Source organism: Rhodnius prolixus, unplaced genomic scaffold, assembly GCF_049639745.1.
Source record: "Rhodnius prolixus isolate KJV_2025 unplaced genomic scaffold, Rpr scaffold_22, whole genome shotgun sequence".
NCBI lineage: Eukaryota > Metazoa > Arthropoda > Insecta > Hemiptera > Reduviidae > Rhodnius > Rhodnius prolixus.
The window spans coordinates 1,984,615-2,003,283 of record NW_027411617.1 but is presented as its reverse complement, the minus strand read 5'-3'; the positions used below and the strand labels follow the sequence as shown (position 1 = coordinate 2,003,283).

The 18,669-nt window shown below is 34.2% G+C and overlaps 1 protein-coding gene and 1 long non-coding RNA gene across 4 annotated transcripts in view; one reads left to right on the top strand and one right to left on the bottom strand.

The window, feature by feature from the left end:
• LOC141457560 (ATP-binding cassette subfamily G member 4) overlaps nt 1-18,669 on the top strand; it is an 86,114-nt gene that overhangs the window by 52,365 nt on the left and 15,080 nt on the right. For both annotated transcript variants that reach the window (XM_074134719.1, XM_074134718.1), the window contains exon 2: nt 6,384-6,501. In XM_074134719.1, coding sequence (XP_073990820.1) covers nt 6,446-6,501 — 56 coding nt within the window. In that variant the 5' untranslated portion in view covers nt 6,384-6,445. The remainder of the gene's footprint in view (nt 1-6,383; nt 6,502-18,669) is intronic.
• On the bottom strand, nt 620-2,661 carry LOC141457561 (uncharacterized). Of its 2 annotated transcripts, none has more exons than XR_012460416.1 (4): nt 2,558-2,661; nt 2,380-2,438; nt 1,827-1,959; nt 620-866 (listed from the first exon to the last, which is right to left on the bottom strand). It is a non-coding gene; the product is annotated as an uncharacterized lncRNA (long non-coding RNA). The 2 variants fall into 2 exon arrangements; XR_012460415.1 differs by having other exon boundaries at nt 620-863.

Genomic DNA, 18,669 nt, shown 5'->3' with positions numbered 1-18,669 from the left:
GCTTGTCTTTTAAGTCTAGTGTGTGGGTTCCACGTGAGTCGTTTTGTCTATGTAGAGCCCAAGGTAGCGCACAAGATCTGTACTAGGAAGAGGATTGCTGTTGAAGAGAACAGGTGGACAGGAGAGCCCCGCAGGAGCATGCTGGCATTTCTGTGAGTTCATTTTAATCCGCCACTTCTTGGCCCAGGATTCTATTTTATGTAAGTGTGTCTGTAACTTGTATGAAGCTGATGAAGGATGTGTACTTGTAGCTAGTACGGCTGTGTCGTCTGCATATGTACAGAGTAGTGTAGAGGGTTGTCTGATGTGTACACTGTGTAGAGAACGGGGCCAAGTATACTCCCTTGCGGCACTCCCGCCCCCATTATTGGTACTTAGAACTGCAAAGAATATTATATTTATTACAAACGCCAAATTGCAATAATGGAATCCTTGGCCAACTAAATTGTGCACACTCATGAGTGAAAATTAAATTTGTCATGATGAAATAATTATGAATTTATGATTTCAAAATAATGGCGTGAGCTGGCAGAAATTCTAATGGAGGTGATCACGATGCAATTAGAACAAAAGCGGACTTAACTCAAAAGTCGTTGCAAATGTAAAAATAAAACAAATCTTTGCAATTACAAAAGCTTGTCTGGAAAGGACGAATTCTTATTATTTATTAATACAAATAAATTAAGTAATTTTATTTTGTAAGAATAGTTTGTAATTTTGTACAAGTGTAAGACGTTTATCCGATTAAAGTACTCCTGGACGCTCTTTATCCCTTCTTGGCGGGCATTTTCCCTTTTGATGGGGGTTGTTAAGTAAAACTTCTGTTTACTGTTTAGTTATTTGATGACTTTGGTACGCTTGCTCTACTGAAACAGAGAAAAGCTATCAATAATACAACGCTACATAAAAAATCACTTAACATTTAAAATAATATACAATATATTTTATAAAACAGGAGCCATTTGGCCAAAAGTATCAAACATGAACAAAGGGAAAAGAGTTCCAAGTTAGCAATGTTCAGGTACTCCTTGATCGTCTCGATTGTTATTCTAAAGCAAGAGCGGGAGTTTCATTCTCTGGGGCAGCTGGAAATCCAGAACAAATGCTCGATCTTGGTTATCTTTTACTTCCGACGCCTTCATGTTTCTTTTGAATTAATTCCACTATTAATAAGACATGAATTAATAATGGAGCCAAGAATTACTGTAGTGTAATAGATGGTTTAACGAGCCACAGTACAGATAAACGTTGACCCTCACTGCTGATAACTTGATCAGAGAGGGAGCCTACAAAGTAGGTTACTCTACCGCTCCAATCTGTCCGAAGAGTGGCCGACCTCCGAGGTCACATTGCGGCCGTTCAACTCTCTACACTCGAGTACAGTATTTAGATGCCCTGGATGCTTCCCTCTCACTCTTTACTACATCGCTCTTTATAAGCTTCTTCCACCTACTTCCTCTTACTCTACATGGGAAAGTATTGTGATCGTGAGATTTCCGGTTTTGAGTTTCCACCAGAAATTCAAAGTTTTGTAACTCAACAACATGAAAAAAAAAGTTGTTTTCCTCGCAGTTTTTCTGAGTGAATGATAGAACAGACAAGAACTGAACAGCAGTTACCATCTAATGCGACAATTACTTGGACCAAACTTCACACTGGCCAAGAAGGACTCTTTCTACGACCTAGAACCCTAGATGGACGTACGGAGAGGAAGTGTATGGTCCACCAAGGCGACCAATATCCAGTAAATGCAGACTCTTTTTAAACAAAAAATTCTGCGGATGTCGGTTTTCAAAGTTGAACACACCATAAAGACTTCAACATACCTTTTATTTCGAAATTAATTCGCTCCTTACGCAACCTCACAGCATCCTGTTCCACTCCCAATCCAGAAAAATCACCACGCCGCTTAAAACGGTGATCGCGGTCTCCTGATGTGATCAAGCCAGATCCTAACTCCTGGAGAATTGCAACAGTGGCAATTAATTGCAGCGGATGTGACAATTAGGCTATACTGCATATTCTCTTACAGACAGCTCCATTTATTTGTTCATTATCAATAACTTTAATCAATTCAATCGGTATAAATTTTAAATGAAACTTGTTTTTCCAAGCGTAAGCTTTGATACACTTGAACGCACATTAAAGCAAACTTTAAGAAATGTTTTGCTGCTCCATTTTGGAATTGAGGCTATTACATAAGAGTTGATTGCAGTAATGGACCACATGTGGCTAAGCTAATTGTTAAGAATGGATTACGTTAGTCTATAATGTTGTATGCATTAGTTGTTTTAGGAAACATTACTTTAAAAATTTCTGTAACTAATATGTGTTATACAATAATTTCAGACAAATGTGTATATACATATGTGCACATACCCTCTAACCTTCTTGCCTAAAACCTCTTGAACAACTTGCTTCCTACCTTCCAAGATTACCTGAAACAAAACAATTTTCTAAATAAGATTCATTGTAAAGTTGTCGCTATTGCAACAAACCAGAAATGAACAATGCATAGTACTACTTTTAAATAAGATTAGCCAATACAAACACATACTAAGACCACATAAAATACTGTCTAAATTGAACTTTGCCGTTTTATAACCTTATTTTCTAAATAACACTATCATAACCTTCTGAGCTCTACTGCTTCCCTGTGTGTAGCAATACCAGTGTTGCGTGAGTAAAGTGTTTCTTCAAACTAAGCACATTTCTAAATTATCGTACATATTTTATGTTTACTTTATTTTATTTTTTTTATCATTATTATATAAAATTGTGCGTACATAACATATAAAATTCTTTTAGCATGTAAAATATCATATATTAAGAACTTCTTTTACATATACAGAAAGGAATCTTGTCAGCAATTCCTTAATAATGATGATAAATAGTCCCTCTGCCTAACTATTCTCAATAACTGTAAATAAAGTTATTCAATCGATTCTACAATTGATTTAATAAAATTAAGCCATTGTATAATTCAATAGATTGGCAGGAATTTTTATTCAGACTAAATCAAATAACATTAATGTAACAGTCATGATTAAGCTATCTAGTCTTTTACAAACGGATTCGAAATTATTGGGACGAGGGACTGGTCCTGTACCTGAAGGCACCGCAATCAAGTGGCTCATTATAACACTACTTTGATAGTAATCAGAGGTTAGATAATAGTGATGACAAATACTAGAGAATTACTTAATTCGTGTGTAGTTTACAGTCTGTAACTCCGTTCTACTCCATGAACTCTCCTTTGATATATTCAAAATGTATGGCTACTTATAACTTCAACATTAAAATTTTTATTAATATAAATCTAACAATAAACTTACATTATTTGGTTTGTATGTCTAATGTGAAAATTAAAACTTACTAAGAACACATTAAATAAATACTTTAACCGGTGATTGCGTTTTTTTTCAAACAATCTTTTGAATTTTTTGAACTTTCTTCAATAAATTTAAAGCGATAAAGGGTCTTCAATTATCGATTGCAGAATAAAAACTTCTTCACTCGTCTGATTTAGAATATGCACACTCTGTTCTTTTAGTAGTAAGTACTAAATAAGTCGGCGATTATATTTCTACTTTCCCCTACTCTGCTCAGAGAAAGTACTGCATCAGATTTCCGGTTTGTTACCGGAAATATTCGTTTTGAAGGACTAATGGAGGTTTTTTTAACTAGCTGGACTACTTGTGTGTGCATCCATCTGTGGAGCATCAGAGAAATATGACTCAAAAACAAAGAGGAATCTGTGCAATTTCTCGCCATAATTGAAACAAGATTTGACCGCTAAATTAAGAACTTACAGAAAGTACATCCTAGTGTGGGGAATCCGCCATCAATGTTCTAATACTTTGGGACTTACATGTATTGGCAAAATGATGCACTTCTATTGTCAAGCGGTCTATGTCTTTAAAAAAAAGGGAAAAAAAAGGAAGAATAACTTACAAAAAAAAGGCTTTTTTACTGAAAACATTTTGAGAATCAACTTGTCTAAACATGTCCAGATAATATTAATCTCCTACACGAGTGTGGTTACTTAAAAGCCTGAAAATGTTAGTGGTCCAGCAGAACGCCGACTAACTTAATTTAGCAGCACTGAACAACTATGTTAATTCTGACGCAGTTTCTTTTTGGTTGAATCGATAATTCAATGCCTCCATCATCATATTAATTATTGTAAACAACAAAAAGAGATTTGACGTCATTAAGATTTGTGTCCCTAGAATCAATTATCTTTTTAATAACATAAGGTGCGCAGAATTAGATCCCCCCCCTCTCAAATGGAATCGTATTTAAAATAAATGACTTAGGTAAATGACACTTCTCTATTAGGTGGAGTGGGGGAATAGAAGAAAACAAAGTCTTGAATTGAGAGGGGGAATGCTGTCATTCTTTTGATTTATTGATTACAGTAAATTAAACTTAAAGGCATCGTACAATAGGCTACTACCTCACTGCCTATTCAATAAATTTTAATTCGATATAGAGAACAAGGTAAGTTAGTGACCATATGTGACGTCAAGGCTCTACCCGTTGCTGTTAAGAGTTTGTGTTACGTTCTTTACACATTATTTTTACGCACTTATCAAGTGTAATTCAATTCTGAGCTTAATGATTAACAGCAATAGACAGTGGTAGGAGTGATGGTCTGGCAGAATAGTGACGAGATCCATTCGTACAAAACACTTCATGAAACTAAAATCCCCAAAAAAATACATACTTCATAAAGTAGCACACCTGATTAAGAGTTCACCGTGAATAGAGTCCCGTATACGTAATTATTCAATCCAATGCTGCCAACCAAAACCAGTATTTCTAGAAAATAATAAAAACCTCTTAAGGCCCCCCCCCTCTCGAGAAATTTTAATAATAAAAAATAAAGTGTCCAGTTCCAGAATTGCGTAATATTTGGCGTAGTTTTTAGTCGTCTGCTGATTGGTTAAAACATTTATTTTTCAGCAGGAATTTTTAGAGGTATTTTCCTTGATACGCAGACTATTATAAATATTTGGTGCCCTTGACATTTACTCTTACTTTTTAGTCTTCGGTACAAGCGGAACTAGGCTAGCGACACAGCTTTAGTACTATTATTTTGTCATTTACTCACCACTTTTTGCACTTTAAAAAATGCGTATCATTCATTAGGCTAAAAATCAGGTAGATAGAAACATGCTGCATCTAAATAATGGTTATGTTTGGCAGTGCTGGATTACATCGTTGATTTTGTCCCTCATAGGACGCACGATGATTGCATCCCTGATGGGTTTCCGACTTTCATCCATCAGAGGCAGGTTAATCTGTTTGTTGTCGGGATTTCGACTTCACGTATGTTCCTATCTCGCACAAGACTCGTTGATTATGAAAAATCTCTAAACCAAACCCAAAAATCTATCTCTGACGATGAATGGAAGTGCGCAGAGGATACGATAAACGTGTCCGCTAATGACGGGGAAGGTCAATGATACTGTATTTACTTGGAGTACGTGTTACGTGGTTCTGGGACTGGCGCTTAAACAAAGCTAAATTATTTTCTTTTCAAAAATTGACGGAAATCATTCCATTCTTGCCCTTTAAACTAGAAATTTTTCCTTTTTTTTGTGGAAGTCTGTCACACCCACAGAATGATGTTCAGATAATCTTTCTTAGGATTAAAGAAAAGGCGAAAATATTTTAATAATAAACACAATAATTAGTAACCAAAAGTGATAACCACAAAACGCGTAACTTCCTTAACGACCTGTTCTCATTCATCTGCTTGACAACTTGTCACCTGCCTCTTCACCTGCACGATAATTTACTACGAATCTAGCAGCCCGTAAGGTGAAACAGATTAAAGGAAAGAAAGGAAGCGAAAAAGTATTAAGTTGAAAATGAGACAGTAAGAGACAATCTACAAAGTGACCTTGAGGCATGCAAGGACAGGCTATTAATTTTTAGGACCGCCAAAAAGAAAAAAAAATGAATCAACAAAATGAATAAAAAAGTTGAAACATTTCTTTTACTACAAAGAAACTTATAATTTCTTTTCAAGTTTTCATTTTCCTTCGACTTTTAATTTTCCTTCAAGTTTTCGTTTTTCTTTAAATTTTTAGCTTCCATAAAAAATAGAGAACATTTTAGGTTGTGTGTTTGGTTTAGGTGTTGTTTATTTCTGAGAATTACACTGTATTAACAACTACACATTGTAACCAGACATTAAATATTTTGCTAAAATACCAAATTTGCTCAAAAGTGCACCCCCCCCCCCCAAAAAAAAGAGGGCACTAACATTGTGAAAATTGGATTAAGATTTAAGTTTTGTAGAACGTTTTCCGGCAGATTTTTTTTTTTTTTGGAAATGCTAACAAATTAAATCTACTCTCATTTGTTTACAGAAAGGAAAACTGTCCTGAGAGGGGTCTCCGGCACGTTCAGATCCGGAGAGCTGACAGCAATAATGGGTCCATCTGGTGCCGGAAAATCCACGCTACTCAATATCCTCACAGGATTCTAGTGAGTACCCCGAATTATTGTTACACTTTTCTTTGTTTTTTTTTAATGGCTAATACTCTGGAGTTTTGGATTGGATCGAACTTTTGAAGGGTTAAATACTTGTGGCGATCCCACAGCGGTGAAAGTCAAGGAAAAACGGGAAGCTAGTTTGCTAACTGAATAAAGATGGAAGAGTTGAAACGAAGGGTTGTATGAAATCGCTAACCAAAATTCCGAATTGAAGGAATACGAGTCCATAAAAGTACCACTAAGTACAGCGGCTTTTTTTCTTTAATCTTCCATCAGCGCTCCTACTTTAAAGCTTTGCTACAATCTTTATTTCTTGTTTACAAAGAAATCCAATCGAATTAATACTGGATTACTTCACAAGCTGGGAATGTTGCAAGCCTGGTCGACTCCTATTTGCCTTGAACTTCTCAAAATACAGCTTTTTCTGGTTTTTGTTTTGGCAAATAGTTCTCATCTTTTTATTATGTTCTTTTCACTCTTACTACACGCGCTCACTGTGTGAGTAGATTACAGAAACATAGTGGTAGTCAAATTCTTCACATCAAACTAGTGAATCAACCCTGATGATAGAAGAAAATTCGTAACCACTTATAAACAAAAAAAAAAAAATCTGCGAGATAAACATTAGAGGGGATCCCCCCCAAAAAAATTAGAATGTTCAAAATTTGTGTCAGGTTGGCACTACTGCCGCTTCTGATAATATTCTTCAACCTGAAGTGTACCTCCACGAATTCGATTTGTTTCGAAAATATCTTCAACAAATTTTCTTTCAACTTCCTTTCTTAATGATCAAAGATCATTTCTCCATCCTGCCGGAAGTTCCCAATCAGAAGAAGTGGATATGCCACTGGCAACAATTAGAGAAGTACTGAAACAAGTACCTGCTGTTTAATTAAGGCCAGAATCAAGGATAACAATTTAGGCTGAAATTAAGTTAAACATTTATAAATTGTTTAGGTTGAATTTAAAGAGATCCTAATCAAATTCCAGGATACTACAGCCAACTTGACATGACCGCAAAATATTTATCCGCACGCACGAATTCATGTATAACAATTATAATTGTCAAGGTCTTTTCTACAATTCTTGCGAATTCCCAAACCTGCTTACTTAATCTTTTGGATTTTCCACAATGGCCTCTGTCATATTTCATGCTATTAATTACAACCCTGGCAACTTCCTCTTTCAGGCTGAACACTTCTTCCTCTACTATAAACAGACTGGCAAATCACCACCGTAATCAACCTCGTGTGTAATTTTCGTAGCGTGCGTGTACGTTTGTTTGTCGACCGTTTCTAATTGATAATGTTGTCCTTCAAGAAAATTGAGGGAAAGATATAATATTAGTTTTTGATGACTAACAATGATATGGATTACATCGCCGACTGACCTACTTCTTTCATGGTTTGTAACTTAAGTTTTGTTGGTTATAAAAAAAAGAATCCTGTACGAGGTAATCTAATCGTAACTAAACAACCACTAAACTGCACTAAGATCTGGTGCAGCACACCAAGGTGATGAAAAAACTCGCTCAAGTTCTCCGGAAAGTACCAGGAAAGCGGAAGAAGCAAGGATAACCACTCCTTTGCGGCAACTCAATCCACAGCTCCAGTGACCTCTCTAGATATTCTAGTCGAGTATTCAAGATTTCCCTGTTAACTATCTAGGGAAGCCCGTGGAAGTCGGCAAATAAGGACTTCCTGGTGCATCTTGAGCGCCACACTAACGTTCCTTAAGGAATCATAACTTGCGTCAACACTGGCCAGAAACTGTCCAGGCACGCTAGAGAAGCCTCACAAAGGAAGAAGAACCGTTAATCAGGAATAACCACTCATTCATATTGCCAAAACATTCCATATTGCAATGCCCACTACAGACATTCCAAATGAGGAAGTTGGAAGGGTTTTATACACCCAATCAACCCCAATAATCTTCCAGGGTCTTTTGGCAAATCCATGGGAAACCAGGTAATTGGAAGGAGCAACTCAATCCCTGTAGGGAGGACAACCCTTATACAACTGTCCTACCGGACAGTTTAAATATATTCCACTTCAACACTTGGTGACTTACCCAGGCTCTTTCCCAGGAGAGGGAAACCAGAACAATCACTGATGCCTAACAACATCTTCCTTTCCAAGAGAAGCTATGATTTCTAACAATGGCTGGCAAATAAGCAGTCTTTCCGGAAAATGTACAAAAAGATTCTTTAGATGTTCATAAAAATTTATTGGAATGCTCGTTTGATTGGCCAAAACCAGAGTTGGGCAAAAATTTAATCAATTAAAAAACAATTGAATTAAACCGAAATTTAATTTTAATCATGATTAAAATTAAAAAATTTAATCGGCCAAAATTAGTTGATTAAAATTAAATTCACTTTTAATTTAATCGGAATTTAATCAATTAAAATTTTTAATCATAACTAAAAATTAAGATTAAAATTAAAATTAAATAATCATAATTTTAATTGATTGAATTAAATTCCAGATTTAGTTTTAATCACTTTGGACGATTAAATTTTTTAATTTAATCAAAATTTAAGTGATTAAATATTTAAAACCAAACATTGCCAATGGTTAAACCAGAATCGGACCAATGCATCTTTATTCCGCCTAGCTGGTGCCTCTTTTCTATCAATATTATCACTTTTCCTAAACTTGGCACCTTCATTCTACCAGTCTGGTGTCTCATCTATACCATGTTGGTGACTCTCAAGACTTACATAGGACCACCTTACACTCAGATTTAACCATGTTGGCGACTCACTAGACTAAGATAGGACCACCTTACTCTCACATTTAACCATGTTTACCATTCACTAGACTTAGATAGGACCACTTTACAGTCACATTTAACCATGTTTACCACTCATTATACTTAGATAGGACCACCTTACTCTCACATTTAACCAAGTTTACCACTCACTATACTTAGATAGGACTACCTTACACTCACATTTAACCTAGTTGGCGACTCAATAATGAACAGGGTGACCAGAGTTATGTGTTCCACCCATTTTTATTTTAAACGGCGGAAATTTCAAAAAATAGAAAACACGTATTTAATCAAATCTAGTTTTCTTCAGTAATTGACCCATTTTTTAAACCCTAACTTCCCCAGATACAGTATCGTAAGTTTTTTTCAAATGGAACAAACCAGATCTAGGCAGGCTAGAGCTATTCGATATTCCGGATCTTCGATTGAAGCCAAGGGATTAAGGTTACTGTACACTTTATTTTTTAGATATCCCCTCTGAAAATAGTCTATGGGGGTTAAATCCGTAGTTCGAGGTCAAAATCGAGCTCTTCTTGAACCGGATGATAACTGGGGATGAAAAGTAGATTACCTACGAAAACATCGTAAGGAAAAGGACATATTATGAACCCGGAAAACCTAGCCCTTCCACCTGTAAACCTAATTTCACTCTGAATAAGAGAATGTTGTATATATAGTGGGACATTCGAGGACCTACACATTATGAGCTCTAAAACCGAACGAACAGCTAAATTCGGAGAAGTATTGTTAGCAAATGCATAATTTAAAGACAGCAGTCCAAGCAAAAAGGCCGGCGATGTTCAATAGTAAGAAATCATACTGCATCATGATAATGCCAGGCCAAATGCTGCTTTAAAGACTCGTCTAAAAATTGCAGAACAAGGCTGGAAAATTCTGTCGCATCCACCATATTCCCCGAACTTAGCACCCTCCGACTATCACTTGTTTTTGTCCTTACAAAATTTGTTGAAGGGCGAAACATTTAAAAATGAAGTAGATATCAAACAAGCACTGGTCCAATTTCTCGCATCAAAAGATAATACATTTTTCAAAAATGAAATACATAAATTGCGCCCACGCTGGCGAGATATCATTAATAATAATGGCAATTATATTATTTAATAAAGTTTATTTATAAAGTTTATTGGTAAGAAAAATTTGTATTTTCTTTTATTCCAAAAACGGACAGAACTTTCCGGTAGACCGTATATAAGTCTAGTGAGTGGTAAACATGGTTAAATGTGCTTGTAAGGTAGCCCTATATAAGATTTTTTTTTTTCTTGTACACTTTGTTTTTCTCAATTATAAACTATAGTTATTTTGTGCACAGATCTAAAAAGGTAGAAGATATAAAGGGGTTGAAAATGTTTTGGGTCATGAAATTCTGTAAATTTATGGCCGTTCTAAATTTCCCACTGTGAACCACGTATTTGTATGAAATTTTGTTCTCTTGTACACTTTGTTTTTCTCAATTATAAACTATAGTTATTTTGTGCACAGATCTAAAAAGGTAGAAGATATAAAGGGTTAAAAATGTTTTGGGTCATGAAATTCTGTAAAATTATGGCCCTTCTATATCTCACACTGTGAACCACGTATTGATATGGAATTTTGTTCTCTTATACACTTTGTTTTTCTCAATTATAAACTATAGTTATTTTGTGCACAGATCTAAAAAGATAGAAGATATAAAGGGTTGAAAATTTTTTGGGTCATGAAATTCTGTAAAATTGTGGCCGTTCTAAATTTCTCACTGTGAACCACGTATTTGTATGAAATTTTGTTCTCTTGTACACTTTGTTTTTCTCAATTATAAACTATAGTTATTTTGTGCACAGATCTAAAAAGGTAGAAGATATAAAGGGTTAAAAATGTTTTGGGTCATGAAATGCTGTAAAATTATGGCCCTTCTATATCTCACACTGTGAACCACGTATTGATATGGAATTTTGTTCTCTTATACACTTTGTTTTTCTCAATTATAAACTATAGTTATTTTGTGCACAGATCTAAAAAGGTAGAAGATATAAAGGGTTGAAAATTTTTTGGGTCATGAAATTCTGTAAAATTGTGGCCGTTCTAAATTTCCCACTGTGAACCACATATTGATATGGAATTTTGTTCTCTTATACACTTTGTCTTTCTCAATTATAAACTATAGTTATTTTGTGCACAGATCTAAAAAGATAGAAGATATAAAGGGTTGAAAATTTTTTGGGTCATGAAATTCTGTAAAATTGTGGCCGTTCTAAATTTCCCACTGTGAACCACGTATTGATATGGAATTTTGTTCTCTTATACACTTTGTTTTTCTCAATTATAAACTATAGTTATTTTGTGCACAGATCTAAAAAGGTAGAAGATATAAAGGGGTTGAAAATGTTTTGGGTCATGAAATTCTGTAAATTTATGGCCGTTCTAAATTTCCCACTGTGAACCACGTATTTGTATGAAATTTTGTTCTCTTGTACACTTTGTTTTTCTCAATTATAAACTATAGTTATTTTGTGCACAGATCTAAAAAGGTAGAAGATATAAAGGGTTAAAAATGTTTTGGGTCATGAAATTCTGTAAAATTATGGCCCTTCTATATCTCACACTGTGAACCACGTATTGATATGGAATTTTGTTCTCTTATACACTTTGTTTTTCTCAATTATAAACTATAGTTATTTTGTGCACAGATCTAAAAAGGTAGAAGATATAAAGGGTTAAAAATGTTTTGGGTCATGAAATTCTGTAAAATTATGGCCCTTCTATATCTCACACTGTGAACCACGTATTGATATGGAATTTTGTTCTCTTATACACTTTGTTTTTCTCAATTATAAACTATAGTTATTTTGTGCACAGATCTAAAAAGGTAGAAGATATAAAGGGTTGAAAATTTTTTGGGTCATGAAATTCTGTAAAATTGTGGCCGTTCTAAATTTCCCACTGTGAACCACATATTGATATGGAATTTTGTTCTCTTATACACTTTGTTTTTCTCAATTATAAACTATAGTTATTTTGTGCACAGATCTAAAATGATAGAAGATATAAAGGGTTGAAAATTTTTTGGGTCATGAAATTCAGTAAAATTGTGGCCGTTCTAAATTTCCCACTGTGAACCACGTATTGATATGGAATTTTGTTCTCTTATACACTTTGTTTTTCTCAATTATAAACTATAGTTATTTTCTGCACAGATCTAAAAAGATAGAAGATATAAAGGGTTGAAAATTTTTTGGGTCATGAAATTCTGTAAAATTGTGGCCGTTCTAAATTTCCCACTGTGAACCACGTATTGATATGGAATTTTGTTCTCTTATACACTTTGTTTGTCTCAATTAGAAACTATAGTTATTTTGTGCACAGATCTAAAAACGTAGAAGATATAAAGGGTTGAAAATTTTTTGGGTCATGAAATTCTGTAAAATTGTGGCCGTTCTATATTTCCCACTGTGAACCACGTATTGATATGGAATTTTGTTCTCTTATACACTTTGTTTTTCTCAATTATAAACTATAGTTATTTTGTGCACAGATCTAAAAAGGTAGAAGATATAAAGGGTTAAAAATGTTTTGGGTCATGAAATTCTGTAAAATTATGGCCCTTCTATATCTCACACTGTGAACCACGTATTGATATGGAATTTTGTTCTCTTATACACTTTGTTTTTATAAACTATAGTTATTTTGTGCACAGATCTATAAAAGTAGAAGATATAAAGGATTGAAAATTTTTTGGGTCATGAAATTCTGTAAAATTGTGGCCGGTCTATATCTCCCACTGTGAACCACGTAATGATATGGAATTTTGTTATCTTATACACTTTGTTTTTCTCAATTATAAACTATAGTTATTTTGTGCACAGATCTAAAAAGGTAGAAGATATAAAGGGTTGAAAATTTTTTGGGTCATGAAATTCTGTAAAATTGTGGCTGTTCTGAATCTCACACTGTGAACCACGTATTGATATGGAATTTTTTTCTCTTATACACTTTGTTTTTCTCAATTATAAACTATAGTTATTTGGTGCACAGATCTAAAAACGTAGAAGATATAAAGGGTTGAAAATTTTTTGGGTCATGAAATTCTGTAAAATTGTGGCCGTTCTATATTTCCCACTGTGAACCATGTATTGATATGGAATTTTGTTCTCTTATACACTTTGTTTTTCTCAATTATAAACTATAGTTATTTTGTGCAGAGATCTAAAAAGACAGAAGATATAAAGGGTTGAAAATTTTTTGGGTCATGAAATTCTGTAAAATTGTGGCCGTTCTATATTTCCCACTGTGAACCACGTATTGATATGGAATTTTGTTCTCTTATACACTTTGTTTTTCTCAATTATAAACTATAGTTATTTTGTGCACAGATCTAAAAAGATAGAAGATATAAAGGGTTGAAAATTTTTTGGGTCATGAAATTCTGTAAAATTGTGGCCGTTCTAAATTTCCCACTGTGAACCACGTATTGATATGGAATTTTGTTCTCTTATACACTTTGTTTTTCTCAATTATAAACTATAGTTATTTTGTGCACAGATCTAAAAAGGTAGAAGATATAAAGGGTTGAAAATTTTTTGGGTCATGAAATTCTGTAAAATTGTGGCTGTTCTGAATCTCACACTGTGAACCACGTATTGATATGTAATTTTGTTCTCTTATACACTTTGTTTTTCTCAATTATAAACTATAGTTATTTTGTGCACAGATCTAAAAACGTAGAAGATATAAAGGGTTGAAAAATTTTTGGGTCATGAAATTCTGTAAAATTGTGGCCGTTCTATATTTCCTACTGTGAACCATGTATTGATATGGAATTTTGTTCTCTTTTACACTTTGTTTTTCTCAATTATAAACTATAGTTATTTGGTGCACAGATCTAAAAACGTAGAAGATATAAAGGGTTGAAAATTTTTTGGGTCATGAAATTCTGTAAAATTGTGGCCGTTCTATATTTCCCACTGTGAACCATGTATTGATATGGAATTTTGTTCTCTTATACACTTTGTTTTTCTCAATTATAAACTATAGTTATTTTGTGCACAGATCTATAAATGTAGAAGATATAAAGGGTTGCAAATTTTTTGGGTCATGAAATTCTGTAAAATTGTGGCCGTTCTAAATTTCCCACTGTGAACCACGTATTGATATGGAATTTTGTTCTCTTATACACTTTGTTTTTCTCAATTATAAACTATAGTTATTTTGTGCACAGATCTAAAAAGGTAGAAGATATAAAGGGTTAAAAATGTTTTGGGTCATGAAATTCTGTAAAATTATGGCCCTTCTATATCTCACACTGTGAACCACGTATTGATATGGAATTTTGTTCTCTTATACACTTTGTTTTTCTCAATTATAAACTATAGTTATTTTGTGCACAGATCTAAAAAGACAGAAGATATAAAGGGTTGAAAATTTTTTGGGTCATGAAATTCTGTAAAATTGTGGCCGTTCTATATTTCCCACTGTGAACCACGTATTGATATGGAATTTTGTTCTCTTATACACTTTGTTTTTCTCAATTATAAACTATAGTTATTTTGTGCACAGATCTAAAAAGATAGAAGATATAAAGGGTTGAAAATTTTTTGGGTCATGAAATTCTGTAAAATTGTGGCCGTTCTAAATTTCCCACTGTGAACCACGTATTGATATGGAATTTTGTTCTCTTATACACTTTGTTTTTCTCAATTATAAACTATAGTTATTTTGTGCACAGATTTATAAATGTAGAAGATATAAAGGGTTGAGAATTTTTTGGGTCATGAAATTCTGTAAAACTGTGGCCGTTCTATATCTCCCACTGTGAACCACGTATTTGTATGAAATTTTGTTCTCTTGTACACTTTGTTTTTCTCAATTATAAAAGTGGATGATTAAATTAGTTTGATTAACGATTAAATCTGAAATTTAATTGATTAAATAATTATCATATGATTAAAATTACGATTAAATTCGCTGATTAAATTCTGATTAAAATTAAAAATAAATTTAATCAATTAAAAAATTTAATCAATTAAATTTAGATTTTTATTTTTTTTTTAATCAGTGCCCAACTCTGGCCAAAACAGATGCGATTAAAATGTGTTCTTCGAACATTCTTCCGCCATTACCCGGCCTACTAGTTTGCAAGAGCGTTCTATCAGAACATTCTAAAAACAGTACTTGCTTTTGCTGATTTTGCTAGGACACAGCTTTAAAGGAGTGAGCTCTCTTCCAACGGAAAAAAAGCCATATTCAGTGTAAGCACAGGTTTGGGCAAGTGCCCACTAAATGTACAATATCCAGAGATAAACTAATAGCGCCACTAGAATGCGTGACTACGGCCCCAGACCGCAACAGGTGATTTACACAGCTGTGTGTCCCTATTACAAATGATACTGGTTAAAAAAGAAAGAAAAAAGAAGCACTATTTCGTCACAGTTCGCAACGTATACATTGTAATATTTAAATCAGCTGATTCATTGCGCAAATTATTGTTAGAAACGATTACTTGTTCGACCTGCAAGTCGAATGGCTAAAAGTTAAAGTTAATTTTTATTTTGCAAGTTGGAAAAATTAATTACTCTCAAATGATTAAATATTAAATTTTTTTATTGCCTACAATTATTTAGAAGTTAAAAGGTATGTACAACATAATGTCAGTTTGATTGCGAAACAGTGCAATGACAATCAACAGTTAAATTTTGAAGTTAACTAACATTCTAACCAGGTAGTTTACCTTGTACAAAGATGGCCTGGACCGTATGTGGATATGTTGGCTAAAAAAAATAGCCTGAAATATTGGGAATTTCATTTACCTTCTCCAACAGAATTTATAATAATTAAATAATCAAACAGAAGCTGAAAAGAACAGCTGATGCGCGAGATTCGATGCGCCGAAAAAAAAACAGCTGATGTGGACTTTTTCTTACGTCACTTTCTCCAACTTATAACCTAATTTTTTTTTTAAATTCCGAAATTTGAAATATGTTCAATTCTTCCTAAACATTGAAATGTTCCCCTCTCCAACAGTTATCAGAATTGATCTACGTAGTATTTCCAAAATTTTAAGAAAAATCGTAAGAGCCATTTTGCGAAAATGAAGAAAAACCATTCATGAAAGTGGTACTTCCGGTAGAACACGAAAAAATTAATTAAAATGAATAAAGACCATTTTCCGGCCAAGGGATTTTCCATTCTTTAAAAACCACTCTTTGTGACTCAAGGAAATTCACCTCTTTCCGGTGAAAACGAGGAATAGAAAATTTGACGCTATCGTAACACTTCCCTTCTTTAGTTACAGGAAGTGAAGAAGTACAATACGAGTATAGTAGCTATGTTCAACCAGCCTTCAGTACACCTGCAGCGGAAATACTCACTTACGTAACGTGCTTTTAGTTTTAGTACTTGAATTACTAAAGGAGAGGGAAGTTAAACTAGTTAACTACTACTTAGTTGGGAATTTCAGTGTTACGGTGGCAAACCTGTACCAAGATACATACTTCAACTCTGCTTGACCCAAATACCAGCAGCAAACAATCTAAGCCATAAGAGTGCTGTCCAGCTGACATTGACTGCAATGGCTAACTAGTGCCTAGTTTGGGGTGAACACACGACCTTCTGTGAGCCTTCTTAATGCTGTTTCTTTTAAACTTGAACTTCTTACTTAAACGTGGCTCCAACTTAAATTCTTCTTCTTCTTCTTCTTCCGCAATCCTCGAAGAGGAGCCTTCGTACCTTTTCCATTCTGCAAACTTATTCAAACCATGTTTTAGATGCAATGGCTTCGAGGTCAGACCATTCTTCCAAGTCTCCTCTCATCTTTAAGGTGGTCCAACTCACTGCTCCATAGATAGTGCTCCCCTAAGACAACTTGTCGAACGCCGCTTTAAGATCCAAGAAGACCAATCAATGACCATTCCCTCAGTTCTAAAATTTCTTAATAAACATTAATTTTCTTGTGATAGTACTGGGAGAAAAAAAAATCTACTTTATTTTTTATGCAATCGCTAAATAATGGGCCCTTGGTTGTAACTAAATTTGCATGATTGCATAAAAAACGGACGGCGTCTTTAAAGGGAAGGAACACATGCAGATATTTTACCATGCTAACCGCCCCTCACACAAAAACAGTTCAACCAATCATGAAGAAGCTGAAGGGTTATGGCGTACCGGGATTCTAGTTTGGAGCAAATACTAAATTTAGTGAAAGAACTCCAAATTTCCGTCACTAGTAATTAAAAATTTTGCAATCCCTGTTTGTACGCTACATGAATGCTTAATTAGTCAAATTTGTTTTTTTAAATTAACTGTACTGTACAAAATAATGAAATATTATACATTTATTGTTAAATTCAGTTTAATAAATACAAATTTAAAGTAAATAAATTGGCAATGCTATTGGAATAACTTTACTTAATAAACATTATTTTATTTAAAAATTTAGCCTGCGTGCGTTCACCAGTAAGAACTGCCTAAAAATGCGTAAGCGACGTGCGGGTAACTACCCTATCGTTTGAGACATATCGATCTGGTAAGTTGATTTAGGTCACTCGCTGACATAATTCTCTCAATATACGCCTTGACTTAGAGCAGCAAATACTATTACTGAGTAAGGATGAAAACATTCCTGAGTCTGCAGGAGGTCACAATCGACTCGAAGACGATTAGGCCGTAGTTGTAGCGGCAGCAGCCTTGACATAGTATTGCCTGGTCGAGATCACGGACAGCTCTAATTGCCATATAATTGCCGCTCCACAATGTGCACTTCCAATGACTCCTTTCGGCCATAGATATTATTAAATGGAAATACTAGGCTACACACCTCTCTCTCTCTCTCTCTCTCTAACCGCAGAGCGCGTAATTGTTCCTGAAACTTGGAATTTGTACTGAAATAACAGGTGATTTCAATTCTGTAAGTCCTCATTAAGTGGTGAAGCTCTGAAATACACTTAAAAACCATTTTATTGGGAGCCCTGATCACCATCCCCTAGAAGTGCCCGGAAATGATGTTCCCAGAAAATATGTTTAAAACATAGATCGTTTCAGCCGTTATCGGGAAAATGGATAAAACCAAAGTCGACGTCTTAAAAAAAGGCACTTCCGTCAGAGTTGTTCCGACTAATATCTAACACGTACCACAAGACCCCTCCTGTTACGAAACGGCGTATCAAGATGAATAACTAACAATAAGTTTAAAAGTATTTCACTTATCCCCATAATACACTGTGTAAAATAGTTTATGTATATTTTCAGTATAAAATAAAATAATATTGTAATACAAAAAACAACAGTATATGTTTATTAAGGGATTAATTTCAAGTTAATAATAAGAATACTTTTAATGAGAAATTTGAGCTTGATGTTTTTTGATAAATACAGTTTATATTTGGTCGTATGATA